At 47.1% G+C, this 25,527-nt stretch overlaps 1 protein-coding gene across 3 annotated transcripts in view; it reads left to right on the plus strand.

Annotated features, from left to right (window-relative positions):
- LOC123759112 (neprilysin-1) overlaps positions 1-25,527 on the plus strand; it is a 504,536-nt gene that overhangs the window by 452,753 nt on the left and 26,256 nt on the right. For all 3 annotated transcript variants that reach the window (XR_011228616.1, XM_069324969.1, XM_069324970.1), the window contains 3 exons: positions 4,644-4,705; positions 9,715-9,766; positions 14,599-14,666. Coding sequence is in view for 2 of the 3 variants with exons in the window: in XM_069324969.1 (XP_069181070.1) it covers positions 4,644-4,705; positions 9,715-9,766; positions 14,599-14,666 (182 nt within the window). In the remaining variant the exon portion in view is untranslated. The remainder of the gene's footprint in view (positions 1-4,643; positions 4,706-9,714; positions 9,767-14,598; positions 14,667-25,527) is intronic.

Raw genomic sequence — 25,527 nt, forward strand, 5'->3', positions numbered from 1 at the left:
CGGTCGTCTCCTGGTTGCCGGACTGATCAACCAGGCTGTTGGACGCGGCTGCTCGCAGCCTGACGTATGAGTCACAGCCTGGTTTATCAGGTATCCTTTGGAGGTGCTTATCCAGTTCTCTCTTGAACACTGTGAGGGGTCGGCCAGTTATGCCCCTTATGTGTAGTGGAAGCGTGTTGAACAGTCTCGGACCTCTGATGTTGATAGAGTTCTCTCTCAGAGTACCAGTTGCACCTCTGTTTTTCAACGGGGGTATTCTGCACATCCTGCCATGTCTTCTGGTCTCATGTGATGTTATTTCTGTGTGCAGGTTTGGGACCAGCCCCTCTAATATTTTCCACGTGTAAATTATTATGTACCTCTCCCGCCTGCGCTCAAGGGAGTACAGTTTTAGGCTCTTTAGTCGGTCCCAATAGTTTAGATGTTTTACTGAGTGGATTCTAGCAGTAAAGGATCTCTGCACACTCTCCAGGTCAGCAATTTCTCCAGCTTTGAAAGGTGCTGTCATTGTGCAGCAGTACTCTACTCTAGAGAGCACAAGCGTTTTGAAAAGTATCATCATCGGTATAGCATCTCTAGTGTGAAAAGTTCTTGTTATCCAACCTGTCATTTTTCTTGCAGTTGTGACGGCTACTTTATTGTGTTCTTTAAAGGTAAGGTCTTCCGACATGAGTACACCCAGATCCTTTACATTGCCTTTTCGTTCTATGTTATGATTTGCCTGAGTTTTGTACGTGGTTTCCGTTTTTATATTTTCATTTTTTCCATAGCGCATGAGCTGGAACTTATCTTCGTTAAACACCATATTATTTTCTGTAGCCCATAGAAAGACCTGATCTACATCTGACTGGAGGTTCGCCGTGTCCTCTATGTTGCCTACTCTCATGAAGATCCTAGTGTCATCTGCAAAGGATGATACAGTGCTATAGGTTGTGTTCTTGTCTATGTCCGAAATGAGGATGAGAAAAAGTACTGGAGCAAGCACAGTACCCTGGGGGACTGAGCTCTTCACGGTTGATGGGCTGGATTTTATTTTGTTGACTATTACACATTGGGTTCTGTTGGTCAGGAAATTGTAGATCCATCTGCCTATTTTTCCGGTAATTCCTTTTGAACGCATTTTATGTGCAATAACACCATGGTCACATTTATCAAAAGCTTTTACGAAATCTGTGTAAATTACGTCCGCGTTATGTTTGTCTTCCATAGCATCTAATGCCATATCATAGTGGTCCAGCAACTGCGACAGGCAAGAGCGCCCTGTTCTGAAACCATGTTGTCCGGGGTTATGGAGTTGCTGTGATTCCATGTATTTTGTGATTTTACTTCTTAGCACTCTCTCAAAAATTTTTATGATGTGCGATGTTAGTGCTATCGGTCTGTAATTTTTTGCCTCTGCCTTATTTCCTCCTTTATGAAGTGGTGCTATCTCTGCTGTTTTTAGTATATCAGGAATAACGCCAGTATCTAGGCTTTGTCTCCACAGAATGTGGAGGGCCTGCGATAGTGGTTTTTTACAGTTCTTTATGAATATGGAGTTCCAAGAATCCGGGCCTGGTGCAGAGTGCATAGGCATACTGTTTATGGCTTCTTCAAAATCCAGTGGGGATAGGGTGACGTCTGATATATGATTTGATGTTGGTATCGTATCCATGAAAAATTCATTTGGGATCACAGTCTCAGTCCTTACTGATTCACCTTTTATGACTTAGGTTTGCTTGTGTTATGTGATTGCTGCATATTGAGTGTTGCATATTGATTATCTGGATGGCCTGGAGTTTGCCTCTATCGTGTTTAGAGACCCAGAAATAGAGAGGTAGGTGATCTTCACATGGACTAAGTTGGTGCCTCCTCGTCCTTACCCTGTGGGTGTGGTTCACCCTGCTTCTGGTCTTCTAACACCCCCTTTTCCCTGGTTCCAGCTTCAAAGCATCCGAGAGTTTGAGTCAGGTCGGGGTTTAACTCGAAATGGAACGCGGCCTATTTCCAGGGATGGTCCCATCCTCTTCGATGGTGGAAGCAGTTGAACCCTTTGGTGGCACAAAGGTTTCAGAGCATTCACTTTCACAACATTACCCTCCCCCCACCCTTCCCCACTCCAAACTTTCACTTTTGTATGTCACAGGTGTTGACATCTTGCTGTCATAGGTGTTGGGCGAGAACTTTGGCTCTGCTCCAGAGCCTTTATGGCAGACTTACAGGCCTTAGGAGATACCCTTCAACCCTTCATGTACTTTGGTGCCCCTCTGTGGAGGGGTGTTTTACTTTAGGGGAAGAACTTCTTTAATCCCCCTTCTCTGTATAAGTATGATCACTCGCCTGCTCTCCATCAGGTTCGATTCCAAGTTCCTTTTGGTGCCTCGAAGTTGTAATAATTTTGGAGGTTTCCGTCTTCTTGTGTTGCGCTTTTTGTGGTTCTTGTGGATTTGTTTCAGTACCATCTGCAGAACTCGGACCTCATTTTTCCTGATAGATCCACCCTCCTTTGATTATGGGTATGTATCTGCTTATTGGCTGTGAAATATGTAAGTACTTCATTCATAATGATGTACTGCCAGAAGTCTTAGTATCCAAAACTTGGCTATTGTAGGTAATGCTGCACATGACTGTAACACTGCTGCCCAGTTGGGTGGGTGTGGAGCAAGATTAGTAACTACATGACTCGCCATACATATAAAGTGCCTTGTATAGAGACTTGAGCCTCTTATTGAATTACTTTTGATATAAAAAGATTATTGATATGTATATATATTTGTGTACATTATTTGTATATATATGTACATGTATATATAATATTAACACTTGTGTAACTAGCTTCACAAGATTGTCACTTTCTTAGCTAAATGAACTATGGGGTTCAGTTCCTGAACCTATTATGTGCCTTAGTATCCCTTTCCACCACCGCCCACAGGATGGGTATGGGGTGCATAATAAAGAAATGAATGAATGAATCCAACATGTCTTAGGCTGATATTCAGGCTCTGAAGTTTTGGCATTCTAACAAGGTTCTGGCCACCTGATATTTAATCAGTGTTTCTGGTCCCAGTCAGTCATATGTTGCTTTGGGCTGTGTCTCCTGGCCTGGGTTTTCTTCTTTGTCCTATTACCTGCCACCTCTTCTGGTAAGTCCCCCATTTGTTCTCTGTGGTTATCTAGCTTCAGGGAGCCACCAAAGGGGCTCCTCTAGAAACCCATTTTTGAATGTAATAAAATGCCTCTTTCTGGTGGAGCCCCGATGGTTTCCCGATTCCCACTCTTCCTTCCAGGATTATTGGTTCATTGGTGGACTGTTCATCAGTTCCAGAACTGACTGATCCAGCCCGTTCTCATAAACAAAGGCCAAAGTTCCATGCACCCGCTAAACCCCCTCGTTTGTGAATGAAAAACTGTTTACACACGACACACAACTGATGATGCTCAAACACTTCTCAAACAAGTGCTTCACTGACGACTTTTGTTCGAACCACAATGCTGTAAATGCTTCACCCACATACTCTAAATACAAATAATTGCCAACAGAATCTAAACACCTAACCTAACTCAATGCTTAAATATGCACAGTTTTCTAATATATAACAATATTAATTTATATTTGAGAAAATTCCTATTTTGATTGAACAGCAATGTTAAAATTGATGAATGCTCCTTTGGGGGTAACTGCTGGATGGAATGGACTTAGTCTAAGGATGGGTTGATTGATCAGGGAAGCCAGCTATAGGCTGGGGCTGGGCCACATGGTGGTGGTGATCGATACTAAGAAGTTGAAAGTTAGTGTGAGTGAATCCCTTGTTTTATGTGAATCATTTACAGAGTCCTTTGGCTGTTTTGAGGCTTCAGTTTCAGTGAATCCTCCAGTTGTCTGTGTAGCTTTGCTAACTTTTGGGATATTTTCCGGGTGGGATGGGGGAATTGTCACTTGCTCTCTGTGCCTCTGTGAAGTTGCTTGGTTCTGGCTGTAGTTCCTTACTTGGCCAAACTGATGTGACGTTTTAATATGACGCTGGTGCTACATAGCCTTCCTGGTTTCGTGCCTTCTTTTGATAATTACTTACTTACTTTTATATGGAGTAATCTTAGGAAGATAGCTTAAGGGATCTACTTGGGAGGCATTTCATTGCATTCAATGCTGGGTTTTTCTTTTAGGTAATTTTCCTTATATATGAGTACTGTATGTTATGCTGCATGTTGTGTATACTACGTGTATACCAATTTTTTTTGGCAGGAAATTTTTCATAAGAAAATATAGGCTGATGTAATACTGTATTTTGTATAGGGTATGCAAATTCCACAGATAGATAATTTTTCTTATACAGGTTTATATAATAACATACTCTATTTTGTGTGCAGTTTACAAATTCTTTGTGTATTTAAACAGATAACTAAAATTTGTAGTAGTTGTATATTGGATCTCTCTTCGTACCTTCCATTTTGTTAAAGTATTTTTTCAATGACAATTTTCCATTTTAAATCATAACAATATATATTATGTTTTACGCAAAATATTAGTCAATGGTATCACAGTTGCATAACGAATTTAGAATATAATGTTTTGTGTGTGTTTACATTAATTAACCATAAGCTCTTAACAAACCACTCTCTCTTGAGATGTGGATTATATTAAATTGTGCCATTTACACACACAGGGATTGGTTGATACAGCCTCTGGTGGTTAATGCGTTCCACAACCCAGCTGCCAACGAGATCAGTGAGACATTGATATTACTTGTTTTTGTCATGTGTGTGTGTCTATATCTTTTACTGTCTTGATTTATGTATGTTTAGATTTCTCTCTGTTCTATGTCTGTTAATCTGTGTCTGTATGTGTCCCTGTCTGTCTGTCTGTCTGTCTCTCACATTGTATATCTATTAATATTCTAAAACTTTTATTTATATCATTAACAAGAGCTTTTGTAGTTTACATTTTATTAAGAGATTATTTTAATCAAGTATTATGGTACTTTAACAAACGCATTTTTTCTTATCGATAAATATAAAATAATCACTAAATTGATGTGATTTTAAATGCAGTCTATCAACAAAATAATGTTGTAGGCAGGTTCTGTAGTTTGCCAGCCAGGTAAATTGAACATGATGATTTTAATGCATATTTTCTGGGCGGAGGGGGGAGCCCTGTCGGCTCCCCGGAGCTATCCAGGCTGATATGGATATATTAGCTTTTTGACATCAATCAATGTGCATGGAGTTCATGCCTACTGGAGACCACGAGCCAGAACCTGGCCCCCCTCAGGAGGAGCAATGGCCTGTTGAAACCCCCTCATGTGGTTGGAAGTATTCTATGTCTGCCATTGACCGGACATAGAAAGTCCTTTGTCTACCTTTCTGAGTCGGGCACCCAGAAAGGTAGGCGCCCCAAAACAAACCCCTATTCTGGTGAAAAATTTTTTTTACTGAAAGCCGAATGAGTGGACAGAATTCCCCAAAAGAAAATTAGCAAATGAGCATGATGTCATCATGTTGCTGCACCTGCTGTCTGAGCAAGGGGGACTCCCAGACCCTTGCACCGGTGATCCACCCTTCAGTTCTTGGCTGATATGTTGCTGGCAAGGTCGTTTGCCTCTGGCTCCAGATTTTGTCTCAGTTCTGTGCCTTGTGGCGTGGTCCTGTCTCTGCGGTTGGTGTGCAAGCCAGTATTATTCATCAAGTACTTGGGCTGCATGAGCCTAGGGCTTCCTTCCCTAGGTGCCCTGTAAGTACTGCTGCTGAGGCTTGGGGCCACCTTCCACACGTCACCTTGAGGTCTACCTCCGCTGTGTCTTTTACTTCTCGGTGATAGATCGCCCTTAGAGTCAGCTGGGATTTTTGTTTACCCTTGTTTGCCTTTGGGTAAACAAGGGTCTGTTTTTCCTCTGTTCCGTCTGGGCACATTGTCCTCTTGCAGAGTTTTCTTTATTTTTGTTTTCTCTGCCTGTTGAGGGGATGCCTCTTGGTTGGTCATACTCTATTGTTAATGGTGGTACCTCCGATAGGCCCCCGCGAGTGTACACGTCCCGGGGGTGCAGCTTTTAGCAGTTTGCTTGGTAGTTTTGGGGCGCCGGTGAGCTGTACCCTGCCTGGGCTTCCTTAGCATGTTACCTAGGCTAAGGGCCATGGGTAACCCTGCGGGGGCTCCTTGGTCCGATGGATGTGACCCCTGAGTCCTCTCCTGCTTCATGCGAGGTTGACGGTTGCTCTGTCCCCTTGTCTCAGGGTGACAATCACCAGTTGTGCCGCTGCCATGCTGCCTGTAGGGTCAGTGATTCTTTTGACCCAGAATTGGGCAACGTTTGTTGTTTGTATGTACTCCAGTCCCCACAAGCTACTGATCATGATATGCGGGTGCAGGTAGCCGAGGCGTTGCATGCTTGGTTTAGGTTGCTGCAACGCGATAGGTTGCTGCAACGTGATAGGTTCGTTGCTTACCTGGATAGCCGGTAAGGTAGTCTTACCTGAGACTGCCCTGTTTTGGTTATAGGGACCCAGACTTGGGGGTGGGAGTTGCTTCGACTTTGGTTCCGTCCACCCCCTCCTTGTCCTTCCCCTTCGGGTTCATCCGTTTTTTTTCCCTTTGCTTCCGGTTCCAAAACGTCTGAGGGTTTCTGAATTGGGGCAGAGTCTAGTTGGCGTTGAGACTCTGGCAATCTCGGGGAAGTCCCCTTCCTAGGAGGCGGCAGAGGTATTCGAGCCTGGTCCTCCAGCCAGAGCTTCTAAATATGACCAGTGGTCCCCCTTCGTTCCTGCTTTTTTGGCTGTTCCTGCCTTTTATTTAAAGGCAGAGGGGGTTTGAAGGATGGCTCGGCCCCAAGTCCTCGGGGTGATGTTCCTGGGGCGGGGAAGGGGTTGATTTGGAGGCCGTGTGGCATCTACCCCTTCCCGGGTTTGGTTCCGTGATCCTGTCGGTTCTTCGGTTCTGTCCTTCCGGATGTTTTCAGCTTCCCCTGTCCCATGTGTGGGAAGCCCTTGCAGCTTACTTCCTGCGTGACCCGGAATATGCTTGCGTAATGGAGCCGTGTTCCTTCGTGTTTGATCTTCGTGTCCTTACTGGGTTCGTTATGAAGTTCCGGAAACTTCCTGGTTAGCAGACTGACCTCTCTTCTCTTTGCAGGCTTAGCATACGTTCTGTCAATCCCACACGCTTGAGTGGGGGGAGGCTCAGACGGTGTTGTAGGTTTTCCTGGGGGGTGAATTTGAGCATCTTAATGCGTGCTTATTTGCCTCTGCCCTCCCACGGGATGTTGGTGTGATACAGCTTCATGTGCAGGTTCCTTCCCTTTCAGCTGCATTTGTCGCGGAGGATTTGCGCATGTGTGGCCTACTGGCTTCGGCCCTGCGTTTCTCCTCCCTCCTTGAGCTGTCCTCGGACTGGCTTGAGGTGAATGTGGAGACGCTTGGGGCCGTCTCTGGGTCTGGTGCGTCATGTGTGTCGTCGGCCTTGTTGAAGCTGTTCACAGTGCTCCTACAGAATGCAGTTTTTTGCTTCTCGTCTCGCGTGTTGGCAGGCGGTGCTCGCTTCTTCCTTGGAATCCGCTTGGACCCTGGCTCTTAGGCTGTCTTCGCTCTTTTGTCTATTGCTGTTTGCTGAGTCTGCGGTTGTGTAGTATCCGCAGGCAGCTTCTGCTAGTTGCCGTCCTATGTCGGAATTGTTACTCCTCCGGGAGGGCTCATGGGGGGACTTCTTGGCAGGGTCGTGTCAGGGCTCGGGGTTTTTCCTGTCGTGGTAGGCCAGTGGTGCCAGATTCAGTGCCAGCGCAGCCTTTGGTACCGTACTGTTTCTGCTCGGTGCGGTGATCACCCTGTGCGTCTCTTAGGTGCTTGTAAGGTGCGTCGGCCCTTTCATGGTTCATCCCATTGACAGGGCAGTGGAGGGGAGGCTGTAGTGTTTGCTCGCACCTGGTCCTCCAATTTGTGGGCATTTCATGCGACCTGTGGTGGCGTTGGGTGTCCCTCTCCTCCTTCAGGAGGTTTGGGGCTGGCGGGGCAGGCCTCTTCTCCTGCGCTCTGTAAGGTCATTTCAGAGTGGGTTTGCTTGGGCGTGGTCGAAAATGACCTCGTCCCTAAAGTGGCTTTCCCGCCTGTTTCCAGTCCCGGAACAGGACTGCGCAGACCTCTGGTTCATTCTGGACTTGTCTCGTCTGAACCCATGGGTTTATTGCCCCTCCTTTTGGATGACTACTCTATCCCCAGGTCCGTCTTCTGTTGGAGTCGGGCGCTTGGATGGTGTACCCAGACCTTAAGGACGCGTATTGGCATGTTCCAATTCATCCAAGGTTCAGGGACTGACTCGGTTTTGTTGTGAACGTCAGAGTTACCGCTTTCGTTGCCTTCCATTCAGTTTGAATGTGGCTCCTCACGTTTTCACACGCCTTACTCGGGTCTTGGTGGCCTGCTTGTGTCTGTTAGGTGTTCCGGTTTTGGCCTACCTCGACAACTGGCTGGTGTGGGCTCCTAGCCAGTCTGCGTATCTGGTCGCCAGGGATTTGGTTCTCTCCTCCAGTGCAGGGGTTTCTGCTCTTTTGGTCCTGGGGATAGGTTTGTTCGTCTGCAGCCATCTCCTTCTTTTCTGGCGAAGAATGAGTTTGCTGCTTTCTAGAGGGGTTCTTGGGTTGTTGATGCTTGGTTGGTTACCCTGGGGGTGCATCATGGGTTGTCCAGTTGCGGTTCTCTGCCATTATTTGCACGCCATGGCTTCGGTGACTGGGGATGTGCTTTGGGCTGACCCGGTTTCCCTCTGTCCCTGTTCCTGGATGCGGGTCTCCCAGGTTGTCTGCAGGGTTATCAAGTCTAGCCAGCCTGCGGTCTATCCTCATGTCCATGACATTCGTAAGTTTGCTGCTTTGGTTGCCATCTTTGGCAACATGTCTTGGGTTGACATTTGTGGGCGGGGTTTTTAGAGGTGGAACAGGGTCATGGCCACTCGCTACCTTGTCAATGTTCCTGGACCTCATAGGGCCTGCATTGTATTGGGTCAGCGGTTGCAGCCAGCTGTCTTGGCTTCGAGTTGAGGAGCGAGGATTAACCACCTCTTGGGTAAGTCCCCGTTTTCTATTATCTTTGGGTAGTTAGCTCCGGGGTTCCCCCTCAGAAAACCAACATTGAATGTAATGAAATGCCATTTTCTGGGTGAGACCCAGAGGCTCCCTGGAACCCCCTCCTTCCCTCCCTCCGGTCGGCAGTGTTTTTGTGTATTTTGACATCCAGCCTAAGAATTGAAGGGTGGATCACCGACGCGAGGGTCTGGGGCTTCCCCCTCCCAGGGAGAGGGGGGGGGGGAGTTGCGCAGACAGCAGCACAGCAACGAGATGACGCCATGCTCGTTTGCTAATTTTCGTTTGGGGAGTTCTGTCCACTCGTTTGGCTTTCTGTAGCAATATTTTCACCAGAATAGGGGTTTGTTTTGGGGCGTCTACTTTTCTGGGTGCCAGACCTGGACGATGGCAGACATAGAATGCTTCCAACCACATGAGGGTTTCTATAGGCCATTACTCCACGTTCCTCTCTGAGGGGGCCAGGCTATGGCTCGTGGTCCCCAGTAGGCAAGAACTCCATGCACATTGACTGATGCCAGAAAGCTAATATATATCCATATCAGTCTGGATAGCTCTGGGAAGCCTTCAGGTTTCACCCAGAAAATGGGGTTTCATTATATTCAACGCTGGTTTTTTTTATTTTATTTATTTTTTTAGTCATGAGACTAAAATATTTTTCCATTCCCAATAGTCTTGCCACTCGGGATCTTACGAGAGCCCTTCTACAACCCAGGATATCCCATGTAAGATTATACTCCCATTCCCATGTAAGATGAAAGTCTACTCGTGTATCGTATTTCAAATTACGTCAGTAAACAACACATTCAAACTAAATTCAGTAATTCATTCCATGCAGGGTTTCTTTTACATAAGGATCAAGTGAGGAATGAGATTGAATTTCCTGTTAGACCACTTTCATACAAAGAAATCAATTTGCATAATTTAAATTCTTAGTACTTAACCTGATAGTTTTACTTGTTTATATTGATTTATTGATTGCTGCACTACTTTGCTTTGCTTTTCTAGTTGCCATTAATGATGTGCAACACATTTTTCCATTAACATTTTCTTGTATAGGTTTTGTAAGTTTGCTTCCATAATCAGCACATTGTTACATTTGATACTCTCTATTCTAGAGGCTGGGGGGAAGGGGGGGGTGGCCATATAGTTGAGGAAATCACCATAGCCTTTTTGGATTGGCCACATCATTGACACATGACCATAACCTAAAGGAGTAGCCATTTTTGAAAGGGTGGCGACATTCTTGAAGGAGGTGACCGCATTTTTGAGGGGGTGGACACATTCTTGAGAGGGGGTGACCACGGTCTTGATGGGATGGGCACAGTCTTGAGGGGGTAGCTACATAATTAAGGGGGGTAGCTACATCATTGAGGGGATGGCCACATCACCGAGGTAAGTGGCCACAGTCTTGAAGGGGTCGCTACATTGTTTGAGCTGTTTACTTTGTAACTGTTCTATGGCCTGTTTCTGAAATAATGTTTTCCTATTTAATTTCTAAATCAAAATTGATCTAATTTTAATCCATTATTTCTGTGTTTTAGTTGGATTGATTTTTGAAACACTTTATATCTACAGATATAAATACTGTAGGCAACATGCCAATAAAAAGAGGCCCCCAAGCCGTAACCACAGTGAAGGAGTAGCATGGGAGAAACTTCAGCGCACCTTGTGTTAACTAAATAACTGGTTGTGCAGATCATAGTGCACCCAGGTCTGGTGCACTGTGACTCTACCCCTCACCCCCCTCCAACAAACACTCCCAAGCCGAGGAAAGACATTCAGTCCTAGACCACCAGCTTACCTGAAGGGCAAGGTTTTTTTAAGTTTAATGTCCAAAATTTAGACAAACCAAGCGAGGGAGCGCCCCTAACGGAATATCAATCTTAGCTACCTATGTGCTTTAATATACTGTACCTACAATTTTCTCTCATCTTTTTTTTTTCATTTCATGTAATCTGTTATCATTTTTTTGTCTATAAATTTTGCAAGTATTTACCTCCTTAAAATTTTCTTAGATTAAGGACCTGCCCGAAACGCTGCGCGTGCTAGTGGCTTTACAAGACTGTAATTACCATATTTGTATCCTCACATTCCTTATGTACATTCTTGTATATGCATAAATAAATAAATAAATAAATAAATAATCACCCGAACACCCAAGGGAAGATGTCCCCAGGGAAGGAAGAAGGGTAGTACTTACAGAGTGCAAAGGGAAACAAACCCTGAGTGCATGTACCTCCAGTACACTTAAACTCCTGACTCACACACATAACATTCATTTAAGAGAGCAACCTCAAAGGCAAAAGCACCACTCGAAAATGGGAAAAGGGAGCCAGAGCAACATTGACTACCAGGCACAGAGATCATTATGGAACTAACTGGTGGGTTCAAGTTCAAGTTCAAGTATGTTTATTGAGATAAGCAATAAATACATCTCAAAGGGATAGAGTAGCTTAGGCTATTTCTACCCCCCCCCAATATACTCTACTGGTGGGGGCGTCCGGCTGACCCAGGCTGGCTCCCTCCTCTCGTCCCAGGCGAAGGGGAAAGTGGGGGCAAACTATCGAGGGTCTAATTTCACAAAAGTTTGGTTGTTTCCATTGCGGGAGAGTTCTTTTGGCAATTTTGGAGCTGTGGTCTGGCTTTTTCTGCATGGATCCCGAGTGGTCCATGCATTAGTCTAATTTGATTCGCCTATCTTTCTGGGTGCCTTCCCTTGGATGGTGACAAAGTTGATAAACTTTAAATGTAATGTGTTCGTAGGCCATTGTTCCCTGCGCCTCTCTGAGGAGGGTAGGTTCTGGCTTTGGTCCCCAGTAGGCCAACTCCACAGCTAATGCAATTCGACAGTTAAGAGCCATCTCAGTTTCAAGTATAAATTGCCATTTCACTGCATTCAACATTGGTTTTTTCTTAAAGTTGTATATGAAATCGGATTCAACAACCTCTTCGTTCAATGGATTCCACTTGCTGATCACCCATACACAGAATGAGAACTGCCCTAAACGCTATGAGTGTTAGTGACTTTTCAATAATGTAAAAACATCAATATTATATTCTCTCACAATCCCTAGTGTACCTTCTTGTGTAATTACCTAAGTGTAGTTACAGGATGAGAACTACGCTCATGGTGTCCCGTCTTCCCAACACTCTTTGTCATATAACGCTTTGAAACTACTGACGGTCTTGGCCTCCACCACCTTCTCACCTAACTTGTTCCAACCGTCTACCACTCTGTTTGCGAAAGTGAATTTTCTTATATTTCTTCGGCATCTGTGTTTAGCTAGTTTAAATCTATGGCCTCTTGTTCTTGAAGATCCAGGTCTTGGGAAATCTTCCCTATCGATTTTATCAATTCCTGTTACTAATCTGTACGTAGTGATCATATCACCTCTTTTTCTTCTGTCTTCTAGTTTTGGCATATTTAATGCCTCTAACCTCTCCTCGTAGCTCTTGCCATTCTGTTCTGGGAGCCACTTGGTAGCATGTCTTTGCACCTTTTCCAGTTTGTTGATGTGCTTAAGATATGGGCACCATACAACTGCTGCATATTCTAGCTTTGGCCTAACAAAAGTCGTCAACAGTTTTTTTAGTATATCGCCATCCATGTATTTAAAAGCAATTCTGAAGTTAGAAAGCATGGCATAGGCTCCTTGCACAATGTTCTTTATGTGGTCCTCAGGTGATAGTTTTCTATCTAGGACGATCCCTAGATCTCTCTCTTTATCAGAATTCTTTAAAGATTTCTCACATAATATATAGGTTGTGTGGGGGTCTATGTTCTCCTATTCCACATTCCATAACATGGCATTCATTAACATTAAATTCCATTTGCCAAGTGGTGCTCCATATACTTATTTTGTCCAGGTCATCTTGAAGGGCATGGCAATCATCTAAGTTTCTTATCCTTCCTATTATCTTAGCATCATCAGCAAACATGTTCATATAATTCTGTATACCAAATGGTAGATCATTTATGTCAACAATAAACATCACTGGTGCAAGAACTGAACCCTGTGGTACTCCGCTTGTGACATTTCTCCAGTCCAATACATTGCCTCTGACTACTGCTCTCATTTTTCTATCAGAAAATTTTTGAACCATGTTAGAAGCTTACCTGTCACCCCTCCAATATTTTCTAGTTTCCAGAACAACCTCTTATGTGGAACTCTGTTGAAAGCCTTTTTTAGGTCCAGATAGATGCAGTCAACCCAACCATCTCTTTCCTGTAAAATCTCTGTGGCTCGATCATAAAAACTGAGTAAATTCGATACACAGGATCTTCCAGATCGAAAACCATACTGTCTATCTGATATTATATAATTTCTCTCCAGGTGTTCTACCCATTTAGTTTTGATTAGTTTTCCAATACTTTCATTATTAATGATACAGGTCTATAATTGAGGGGGTCTTCCCTGCTGCCACTTTTGTAGATTGGAACTATGTTAGCCTGTTTCCACACGTCTGCTACGATTCCTGTACACAGGGATGCCTGAAAGATCAGGTGAAGTGGAATGCTGAGCTCAGATGCACATTCTCTCAGAACCCATGGTGAAACTCCATCTGGACTAACTGCTTTGTTCTTATTTAGCTCCTTGAGCATTTTTTCCACTTCATCTCTAGACACCTCTGTGCTCTATGTTGTTCTCTGGAATTCTTATTGTGTCTGATTCCCTGAAGATTTCATTTTGTACAAACACTTTGGAACTTTTCGTTTCATGTTTCACACATTTCCTTTTCATTTTCTGTGAATCTATTTCCCATTTTCAACCTCTGAATATTATCCTTTACCTGCAATTTGTTGTTTATGAATTTATAGAATAGACCTGGTTCTGTTTTACACTTGTCTGCAATCCCTTTTTCAAAATTTCTTTCTGCCTCTCTCCTCACTGCCGTGTAGTTATTTCTCGCATCTTTGTATCGCTGGTATGTTTGGGGGTTTGGCCTCTTCCTGTATTGATTCCATTTTTGTGTCTTTTGGTCTCTGGCCCTCTCGCAATTTGCCAGTTTTTCATAATTTAAGATTATTAATTTGAAATTTTAAGTAATAGTCTTTATTATAGAATATTTTCCATAGCATAAATATCATTAAGATAGACTTCATTCCTGGATAAAATGTATACTTCAAAACATTTTAATTAAATAATTAATAAACAATCAGTGCTTTTATTCATAATGAGAAACGTGCATCTTTTCATAGGTCCTGTATCACAGTGGTCTATGTCCTTGGCTTACAACTGGGCCACCCGGGTTCAATATCTAGGCAGAATTGAATCAGTTGGGCACCAGTTCTTTCACTTGATGCCTCTGTTAACTTAGTAGTAAAGTAGGCACCTTGAAGTTAGGCAACTGTTGTGAGTTGCATCCAGGGGGAAGGTCAAAAGTTGGCTTAGGAGGTCCTTGATAAGTATAGGCCTCCTGTCCCTGACCATGGGAGCTGTGATTTACCGAGCCAAGGACATGTCAAAGATGCTGTAGCACTAGGTATATAATTAATCACTTTAATTATTTGAATTTACAGTACCCCGTATTAACGACTTTGTCACGTGGCCAGGTACCTGAACTACGGAAGCCTTGGTGTGGTAGTGGGACACGAACTGGTTCACGGCTTTGATAACCATGGTCAGTCAACTTTGTTATTGCTATATATATATATATATATATATATATATATATATATATATATATATATATATATATATATATATATATATATACATATATATATATATGTCGTACCTAGTAGCCAGAACGCACTTATCGGCCTACTATGCAAGGCCCGATTTGCCTAATAAGCCAAGTTTTCCTGAATTAATATATTTTCTCTAATTTTTTTCTTATGAAATGATAAAGCTACCCATTTCATTATGTATGAGGTCAATTTTTGTTTATTGGAGTTTAAATTAACGTAGATATCTGACCAAACCTAACCAACCCTACCTAACCTAACCTAACCTATCTTTATAGGTTAGGTTAAGTTAGGTAGCCAAAAAAGTTAGGTTAGGTTAGGTTAGGTAGGTTAGGTAGTCGAAAAACAATTAATTCATGAAAACTTGGCTTATTAGGCAAATTGGGCCTTGCATAATAGGCTGATAAGTGAGTTCTGGCTACTAGGTACGACATATATATATATATATATATATATATATATATATATATATATATATATATATATATATATATATATATATATATATATATGTCGTACCTAGTAGCCAGAACGCACTTCTATGCCTACTATGCAAGGCCCGATTTGCCTAATAAGCCAAGTTTTCATGAATTAATGTTTTTTCGACTACCTAACCTACCTAACCTAACCTAACCTAACATTTTCGGCTACCTAACCTAACCTAACGTATAAAGATAGGTTAGGTTAGGTTAGGTAGGGTTGGTTAGGTTCGGTCATATATCTACGTTAATTTTAACCCCAATAAAAAAAAAGTGACCTGATACATAATGAAATGGGTAGCTTTATCATTTCATAAGAAAAAAATTTGAGAAAATATAATGATTCTGGAAAACTTGGCTTATTAGGCAAATCTGGCCTTGCATAGTAGGCAGAGAAGTGCGTTCTGGCTACTAGGTACGACATATATATATATATTATATATATATATATATATATATATATATATATATATATATATATTTTATATATATACAACTTTAGAACACTTTCCCACCAGGAGACTCGAACCCTAGCCAGCACAGAAGCCTTCCAGCAACTGGCATAACAGGTACGCCTTAACCCGCTCCACCACTGTGGTGGAGCGGGTTAAGGCGTACCTGTTATGCCAGTTGCTGGAAGGCTTCTGTGCTGGCTAGGGTTCGAGTCTCCTGGTGGGAAAGTGTTCTAAAGTTGTATACTTCACTCTCGTGTTTAGGAGAGTTGTGCCTTTATATATATATATATATATATATATATATAATATATATATATATATATATATATATATATATATATATATATATATATATATATATATATATTTCTGGGGGGAGCCCCGTCGGCTCCCCGGAGCTATCCCAGGCTGATATGCTAATGTCAGACTTTGGCATCAGTCATGTGTATGGAGTTCTTAGGCCTACCGGGGACCACGGCCAGAACCGGGCCCCCTCAGAGAGGCAAGGGGAGCAATGGCCTATAGAAGCCCCCGTGTAGTTGGAAGCATTCTATGTCTGCCATCGACCGGAACAGGCACCCAGAAAGGTAAGCGCCCCAAAACAAACCCCTATTCTGGTTAAAATTGCTACCAAAAACCGAACTAGTGGATAGAACTCCCCAACCGAAAACAAGCAAACTAGTGTGACGTCACACACTGCCGCGCCGCTGTCTGCGCAGCTCCCCCCTCCCCGGGAGGGGGAAGGGGGAGCCCCAGACCCCCCGCGCCGGCTACCCACACCTCAGTTCTTGAGGCTGATGCTATAGGCGATGGTCGTGTGCTCTGGCTCCGGTGTCGCTACTGCACTGTGCTTTGCGTGTGGTGTTAGTTTTGTGGGTGCGAGAGCCGGGAGTTATCTTCAGTACTCGGGCTGCATGCGCCTAGGGCTGCCTTCCCTAGGTGCCCTGTAAGTACTGCCCTTGGGGCTTGGGGCCACCTTCCACAGGCTCCTCGGGGTCTGCCTCTGCTGGTCCGTTTTACCTTTCGGTTTTTCGGCCGCCTGTTGGGCTCTTGGGTGTTCTGTTCTCCCTTGTTACCGGCAGGTAAGAGGCAGTTTGCACTGGTAGGGGCGCAGGGTGCTGCTCAGCTTGTATTTCCCGACATCGCGGCCGGCTCTGTTCCTTGGGGTTCGCTGTCCTCTTGCGGGGTTTTGTTTTTCTTTTTGTTTTTGCCTGGTGGGGGGTTCTGTCATTTTATTCAGTTTGTTTTTGCCCTTCCACTGTTCTCCTCGGTGGCGCCCCCTGCTAGGTCCCTGTGAGTGTACGTCCCTTGGGTTCAGCTTTAGAAGTTTGCTTGGTAGTTTTGGGCGCCGGTTTGCAGCACCCTGCCTGGGACTACCTGAGCGCGAGTCCTCTTAAAGTAAACGCTCAGGACCCTGGGAATCCCCTAGGGGGCGCGTGGGTCCGATGGATGTGACCCCGGAGTCCCCACTCGCTGTGTGCGAGTTTGAGGGTTGCTCGGTCCCCTTGTCTCAGGGTGACCCTCATTGTTTTTGCCTCTGCCACGCTGCCTGTTGGGTCGGTGATACTTTCGACCCTGAGTCCTGTGAGTGTTGCTGCTTGCTTGTGACTCAATTTACCCAATCCTCTGATGATTCTATTCGGGTACAGGCGGCACGTGTGTTGCAGTCTAGGTTTCGTCTGTTGCAACGCGCTCGTTTGGTTGCTGCCCCGGGGCTGCCCCGCTTTGCTTTTCGAGACCCGGACTTGGGGGTGGGGGTCGCTTCGATCCTGGTTCAGTCCGCACCTCCTCGTCCTTCCCCTTCTGTTCGTTCTGGTCCCCCGCCCCTGCTTCCGGCCCCGAAGCGTCTGAGGGTTTCGGGGTCGGAGCAGGGGTTACTTGATCTCGAGACTCGGGCAGCTTTGGGGGTTGCCCCTTCCGGGGGGGCGGCAGAGGCATTCGAGTCCTGTCTCCCGGCCGAAGCTTCAGGGTCTGACCAGTGGGCCCCCCTTCCTCCAGCTTTTCCGGCTGCTCCGTCCTTGTCTTGTGGGGTCGGGGCTTGGGGAGAGGACTCGGCCTCGGGTCCTGTGGTGACGGACCTCTAGGCTGGGGAGGGGCTGACTTGGGGGCCTTGGGCCCCGCTGGACCCCGCCTGGGTTTCTCTTCCCACTGAGCGGGGCTTATTGTTACAAGGAGTGGGGTTTTCTTTTCCCCCCTCTGCGTACGAGTTGGATTTGGTGTCAGCCCCTCCCCGGGTTCGGTTCCGTGTTCCCCCGGGTACGTCGGTTCCGTCCTTCCGGAGGTTTTCGGCTTATCGCCTCCAACCTGGTGTGGTGCGAGCGGCCTTTGCAGCTTACCTCCTGCGTGACCCAGAGTATGCCTCGGAAATGGATCCGTCCACGTTCAGGTTTGGGACTTCGTTCCCTTTCTGGCTCCGTTACGAGGTTCCGGAGTCGTCCTGGCTAGCAGACTGCCCCTTGTTTGGTCTGGATTCCTGGCATTCCTTCTGTCGTTCCCGCACGCTGGAGTGGCGGGAAGCTTCCACGGTGCTTCAGGTTTTCCTGGGGGTGACCTTGAGTACCTGAATGAGTGCTTGTTTGCCCCTGCCCTTCCCCGCGATGTGGGCGTTATTCAGCTTCATGTGCAGGTTCCCTCCCTTTCGGCGGCGCTCGTTGCGGAGGACTTGCGCGCCCAGGGCCTTTTGTGTTCGGCCTTGCGGTTCTTTTCCCTCCTGGAGCTGTCTTTGGCTTGGCTCATGGAGGATGTGGGGACGCTTGGGTCCATCCCGGGGTCCGGCACCTTGTCCTCGGCTGCGCGTTCGTCGGCTGCCTTGTTGAAGCTGTTCACGCCAATTTTGTGGGATGCGGTTTCCCTGTTCTATGCTTCCCGTCTCGCGTGTCGGCAGGCGGTGCTGGGTTCCTCCATGGAATCTGCTTGGGCTCTGGCTCTTAAGCGTTCTTCACCTTTTTGTCCTCTCCTGTTTGGGGAGTCGGCCGTGGCGCAGTTTATTCAGGCTGCGTCGGCGGCTTGTCGTCCGATGTCGGACTTGTTGGTTTTCCGGGGGTCCCGGGGTGGGTCTTCCCGGAAAGGTCGTGCCAGCGCTCGGGGTTCCTCTCGTCGTGGTAGGCCTCTGGTGTCAGGTTTGGGGTTGGCTCCTCCTGCGGACCCTCCCTCGTCTGGTCGACGCGGTGTTCGCGCTGTGCGGGGTTCTGGGTCTCGTAAGGGTCGCCGGCCCTTTCGCGGTTTGCCCCCTTGACGGGGCGATGGGGGGGCGGCTTGCGCTGTTCGCCCGCGCCTGGTCCCACGATTCGTGGGCCTTTCGGGTCGTGTCTCGCGGCCTGCGGTGGCGTTGGGTGGCCCCTCCCCCCTTTGGGGGGGAGGGGCCTGGCAGGGCAGGTTTCTTTCCCTGCGCTCTGTCGAGTCGTCTGGGAGTGGGTACGTTTGGGCGTCGTCGAAACGACGTCGTCCCTCAGATGGGTTTCCCGTCTGTTTCCGGTTCCGAAACGGGACTGCGCGGACCTACGGTTCATTCTGGACTTGTCCTGTCTGAACCCCTGGGTTCATTGCCCCTCCTTTCGGATGACTACGCTGTCTCAGGTTCGGCTCCTCTTGGAGCCGGGAGCTTGGATGGTGTCCCTGGACCTCCGGGACGCTTATTGGCATGTCCCGATTCATCCGCGGTTCAGGGACTGGCTCGGTTTTGTTGTGGGGCGTCTGAGTTACCGCTTTCGTTGTCTCCCGTTCGGGTTGAACCTGGCACCTCGCGTGTTCACGCGCCTTACACGGGTTGTGGTGGCTCGTTTGCGTCTCCTAGGTGTTCGGGTGTTGGCCTACTTCGACGACTGGCTGGTTTGGGCTCCCAGCCAGCCAGTCAGCTTGCTTGCTAGCCAGGGATTTGGTTCTTTCCCAGCTCGCCGAGTTCGGGTTCTTGGTGAACTGGAGGAAGTCCCATCTGGTTCCCTCTCACGTTCGGACTTGGCTGGGTCTCGTGTGGGACTCTCGAACCGCCTCCTTGTCTCTCCCTCCGGAGTCTCTCCTGCGGCTGCGGTCCCGCCTTCGTCTGTTTCTGGAGGGCCCTCGGGTCACCCGGCGGTTGCTCGAGGGGCTGTGCGGGAGCCTGAACTTCGTGATGGTGGTCTACCCGCCGGGTCGGGTTTGGCTTCGACGGCTGTTCTGGTTCCTTCGGGGTTCCCCCTTCCGCCTCTCTCGCGATCGCAGAGTTTGACCCCCGGGGGCCTTGCGTCGGTTGCTGCGTCACCGGCTTCCTCTTCGGGTTTTTCGGGGTTTAGTGCCTTGGCGCCTACCCGAGCCCTCGCTCGATGTGTACACGGATGCGTCGTCTCTCGGCTGGGGTTTTGTGACCAGTGCTCACCAGGCCGGCCAGGGGCGTTGGGATCCGTCCTTCCGTCGAGCTCACAGCATGGTGCGGGAGTTCGCAGCAGTGTGGTTTGCTCTGGGGAGGATTCAGGTGGCCCGCAGATCGACGATTCGGCTCCATTCGGACTGCTCTCCGGTGGTTCATTGCCTGAACCGCGGGGGTTCGATGCGGTCCTTGTCTCTTTGGGGTTGGTCGCTTCGGGTGACTCGTCTGCTGAGTTCTCGGGGTTTGGCTCTCCTGGCGGTTCACGTACGGGGAGTGTCCAACATCTTGGCCGACGCCCTGTCTCGCTTCGTTCCCCTCTCCACGGAGTGGACGGTCGACGACGAGTCCTTCCGTTGGCTTTGCCAGACGTTCGGGCGCCCCGAAGTGGACCTCTTCGCGTCGGCGTGGTCGCGGCGTCTTCCCGTTTATGCGGCGCCCTTCCCCGATTGCGAGGCCGTCGGGGTCGATGCCTTTCGGCTAGACTGGTGGAGGTGGGGGTTCCTGTACCTCTTTTCCCCGGTTCGGCTGTTGCTCCAGGTCCTGACTCGCTTAGAGACTTACCGGGGGAGAGTTGTCCTTCTGGCCCCTTGGTGGCCGGCCCAGCCTTGGTTTCAGGCGCTGGTTGCTCGGTGTCCGAACCCGAGGATTTTCCCGCGGCTCCGCCTCTTTCAGCAGATCGGGTCGGTACGTCACGTAGCTGGTTCGATCTTCTCCTCGAGTCTTCGCGTATGGTTTTTTTGACTCGTCTATCATCATCTCTATGGTGATCAGGTGGCCTCCTTGTTGGTGTCCCACCTGAGGGCTTCTTCTCGGCGTCAGTATGAAGTTTCCTGGCGGTCCTTCCGTTTCTTTTTGCGTCTTTGTCGTGTTAGCTCCTTCTCTGTTCGGGTGGTCTTGTCCTTCCTCTCGTGGTTGTTTCAGGACCGTCATCTTATGCCTAACACTGTCGCTTCGTATCGTGCGGCGCTGGCGGAGCCGCTTCAGCTTGCTTTCGGTATCGATGTTACGTCTGCGCCGTTTCGCAAGCTGTCTCGTGCATTGTTTCACCTCCGGCCTGTTCATGCGTCGCCTGAGCCGTCCTGGTCTTTGGACAGAGTGCTCGCTTTCCTTTCATCTCCTCGTTTCGTTGTGGCCCCTTCGGTCCAGGATTGTTTTTCCAAGGCACTTTTCTTGTTGGCTTTGGCCTCTGGGGGTCGGGTAGGGAAGCTTCATGCTCTCCCCGGCGCAGGGGTTTCTGCTCTTTTGGTTGTGGTGATTTTGTTCGTTTGCAGCCGTCTCCTTCTTTTCTGGCGAAGAATGAGACTGCTGCGTTCCGGAGGGGTCCATGGGTGGTTGATGCTTGGTTGGTCAGGCCAGGGGTGCATCATGTTTTGTGTCCGGTTGCGGCGCTTCGCCTGTTATTTGCGCGCCACAGCTTCTGTGTCCGGGGACGCGCTGTGGGTTGATCCAGATTTCCCTTCTTCCCTGTTCGCGGGTTCGGGTCTCTCAGGTCGTCCGCAGGGTTATTAGGTCCAGCCAGCCTGCGGTCTCTCCCCGTGCCCATGACGTTCGTAAGTTCGCAGCTCTTGCTGCCGTCTTTGGGAATATGTCTTGGTCTGATATTCGGGCGCGGGGATTTTGGCGGTCGAACAGGGTCCTGGCTGCTCGTTACCTTGTGAATGTCCCTGGGCCTCGTCGGGCCTGTGTTGCTTTGGGTCGGCGGTTGCAGCCAGTTGTCTCTGCTTCGAGTTGAGGGGTGAGCTGACGACCGCCTCCCGGGTAAGTCCCTCTTTTTCTGTCTGTGGGTAGTTAGCTCTGGGGAGCCGACGGGGCTCCCCCCCAGAAAACCAGCGTTGAATGTAATGAAACGCCATTTTCTGGGTGAGTCCCTGAGGCTCCCCGGCATCCCTCTCTCCCTCCGGTCGGCGGTTTTTCGCGTTTTTGACATCCAGCCTCAAGAACCGAGGTGTGGGTAGCCGGCGCGGGGGGTCTGGTGCTCCCCCTTCCCCCTCCCGGGGAGGGGGGAGCTGCGCAGACAGCGGCGCGGCAGTGTGTGACGTCACACTAGTTTGCTTGTTTTCGGTTGGGGAGTTCTATCCACTAGTTCGGTTTTTGGTAGCAATTTTAACCAGAATAGAAGGTTTGTTTTGGGGCGCTTACCTTTCTGGGTGCCTGTTCCGGTCGATGGCAGACATAGAATGCTTCCAACTACACGGGGGCTTCTATAGGCCATTGCTCCCCTTGCCTCTCTGAGGGGGCCCGGTTCTGGCCGTGGTCCCCGGTAGGCCTAAGAACTCCATACACATGACTGATGCCAAAGTCTGACATTAGCATATAATAATAATAATAATAATTTTTATTTAGGTAAAGGTACATACATAAAGAGATTTTACAAAGTTTGTTAGCTTTATAGATAGAGCTAGTACATACAATGCCTAAAGCCACTATTACGCAAAGCGTTTCGGGCAGGGCATATCAGCCTGGGATAGCTCCGGGGAGCCTCCGGGACTCACCCAGAAAATGGCGTTTCATTACATTCAACGCTGGTTTTATATATATATATATATATATATATATATATATATATATATATATATATATATATATATATATATATATATATTAATATAATATAATATGTAATGTTTGTACATGAGTGCTCTTGAGTTTGGTGTAGATATGCATTCTTTTATTATGAAGAATGTGAGAGGGATAAGCATGGGGGGTAAAAACTGTGCAGCGGTCTGTTAATAAGATAAAAATGTTTGGCATGAGCGAGTTCTCATGGTGTAGTTAAAATTTCTTTCCTTATCAGAATACAGTACTTTAAAAAAGAGTTCTCACATAGTTTATAGGTTGTGTGGGGTCTATGTTCTCCAATTCCACATTCCATAACATGGCATTTATTCACATTAAATTCCATTTGCCAAGTGTTGCTCCATATACGTATTTTGTCCAGGTCTTCTTGTAGGGCATGACAATCATCTAAGTTTCTTATCTTCCCTATTATCTTAGCCTCATCAGCAAACATGTTTATATAATTGTGTATTCCATCTGGTAGATCATTTATGTAGACAATGAACATTACTGGTGCAAGAACTGAACCCTGTGGTACTCCACTTGTGACATTCCTCCAATCCGATACAGTGCCTCTGATTAGGGCCCTAATTTCTGGGGGGAGCCCCTATGGCTTCCTGGAGCTTACTAGGCTGATATGCTAATGTCAGACTTTGGCATCAGTCATGTATATGGAGTTCTTATGGGCCTACCGGGGACCACGAGCCAGAACCTGGCCCCCTCTAAAGAGGCAAGGGGAGCGCAATGGCCTATAGAAACCCCCGTGTAATTGGAAGCATTCTATGTCTGCCATCGACTGGGTTAGACACCCAGAAAGGTAGGCGTCCCAAAACAAACCTCTATTCTGGTGAAAATTGCAACCAAAAGCCGAATGAGTGGATAGAACTCCCCAAACAAAAATGAGCAAACTAGTACACTGTATGACGTCACCCGTCGTCGCGCCGCTGTCTGCACAGCTCCTCCCTCCCCGAGAGTGGGAAGGGGTAGCCCCAGACCTACCGCGTCGGCAATCCACACCCCAGTTCTTGAGGCTGATGCTATAGGCTCGGTTGAAAACCTCCTCCACCTCCTGGGCAAGTCCCTATTCTTTTCCTCTGTGGGTAGTTAGCTCCAGGAAGCCGTAGGGGCTCTCCCCAGAAAACCAGCGTTGAATGTAATTAAACGCCATTTTCTGGATGAGACCCGGAGGCTCCCAGGCATACCTCCCTCCCTCCGGTCGGCAATTTTTTTCGCTTGTTTGACATCGAGCTTCAGAACTGGGGTGTGAATCGGTGGCGTGGTTGGTCTGGGGCTACCCCTTCCCCCTCCCTGGGGAGTAGGGAGCTGCGCAGACAGCAGCGCGAACGACAGGTGACGTCATACTAGTTTGCTCATTTTTGTTTTGGGGAGTTCTATCCACTCGTTCGGATTTGGTTAGAATTTCACCAGAATGGGGGTTGTTTTGGGATGCCTACCTTTCAGGGGTGCCTAACCCGGTCTATGGCAGATAGAGTGCTTCCAATTACTTAGGGGTTTCTATAGGCCATTGCTCTCCTTGCCTCTCTAGAGGGGGCCAGGTTCTGGCTCGTGGTCCCCGGTAGGCCCACAAAAACTTCATACTTGACTGATGCCAAAGTCTGACATTAGCATATCAGCCTAGTAAGCTCTGGGGAGCCTCCGGGACTCACTCAGAAAATGGCGTTTCATTACATTCAATGCTGGTTTTTTCTATCAGTTAGGACATTTTTCATCCATGTTAGAGCTTACCTAGTCAACCCACCAATATGTTCCAGTTTCCAGAACAACCTCTTATGTGGAACTGTCAAAATTCTTTTTTAGGTCCAAATAGAGGCAGTCAACCCAACCATTTCTTTCCTGTAAAATCTCTGTGGCTCGATCATAGAAACTGAGTAAATTCGTTACACAGGATCTTCCAGATCGAAAACCATACTGTCTGTCTGATATTATATCGTTTTTCTTCAGGTGTTCCACCCAATTAGTTTTAATTATTTTTTCCAATATTTTGACTATTACACTTGTCAATGATACAGGTCTATAATTAAGGGGAGTCTTCCCTGCTGCCACTTTTGTAGATTGGAACTATGTTAGCCTTTTTCCACACATCAGCTACAACTCCTGTACACAAGGATGCCTGAAAAATAAGTTGAAGTGGAATACTGTACTGAGCTCCGGTGCACATTCTCTCGGAACCCATGGTGAAACTCCATCTGAGACCAACTGCTTTGTTCTTAGCTCCTTGAGCATTTTTTCCACTTCGTCTCTAGACACCTCTATGTGCTGTATGTTCTCTGGAATTCTTATTGTCTGGTTCCTTGAAGATTTCATTTTGTACAAATACACTTTGGAACTTCGTTTAATGTTTCACACATTTCCTTTTCATTTTTGTGAATCTGTTTCCCATTCTCAACCTATGAATATTATCTTTACCTGCAATTTGTATTTATGATTTTATAGAATAGAACTGGTTCTGTTTTACATTTGTTCACAATCCCCTTTTTCAAAATTTCTTTCTGCCTCTCTTCTCACTGCCGTGTAGTTGTTTCTCGCATCTTTGTATCAATGATATGTTTGGGGGTTTGGTCCTCTTCCTATATTGATTCCATTTTTGTGTCTTTTCGTCTCTGGCCCTCTCGCAATATCTGTTAAACCCAATCCTGTTTCCTAGTTCTGCATCTCTGCTTTGGTATAAATTTTGTTGTGCCCTTATCATATATTTCACAAAACTTGACATACATCTCATTTACTTTGTCCTAACAGCAAGTTTTTCCAGTAATATTCCTTGTGAAATATCCTGGAGCTCCTGTGATGCAGGTGTTGACACAAAGGGTTTCACCCTTGTGTCAACACCTGTAATTACACCTGTTGTGTCAACTTGCATAATTACCTAAGTGTATGTTGGAGAGTGGGGGGGTTTATTGTGACTTGAGTGTATAGCTATTGTTATTATATGGGGTAATATAAC

The sequence above is a fragment of the Procambarus clarkii genome, chromosome 15 (assembly GCF_040958095.1).
Source record: "Procambarus clarkii isolate CNS0578487 chromosome 15, FALCON_Pclarkii_2.0, whole genome shotgun sequence".
Classification (NCBI taxonomy): Eukaryota; Metazoa; Arthropoda; class Malacostraca; order Decapoda; family Cambaridae; genus Procambarus; species Procambarus clarkii.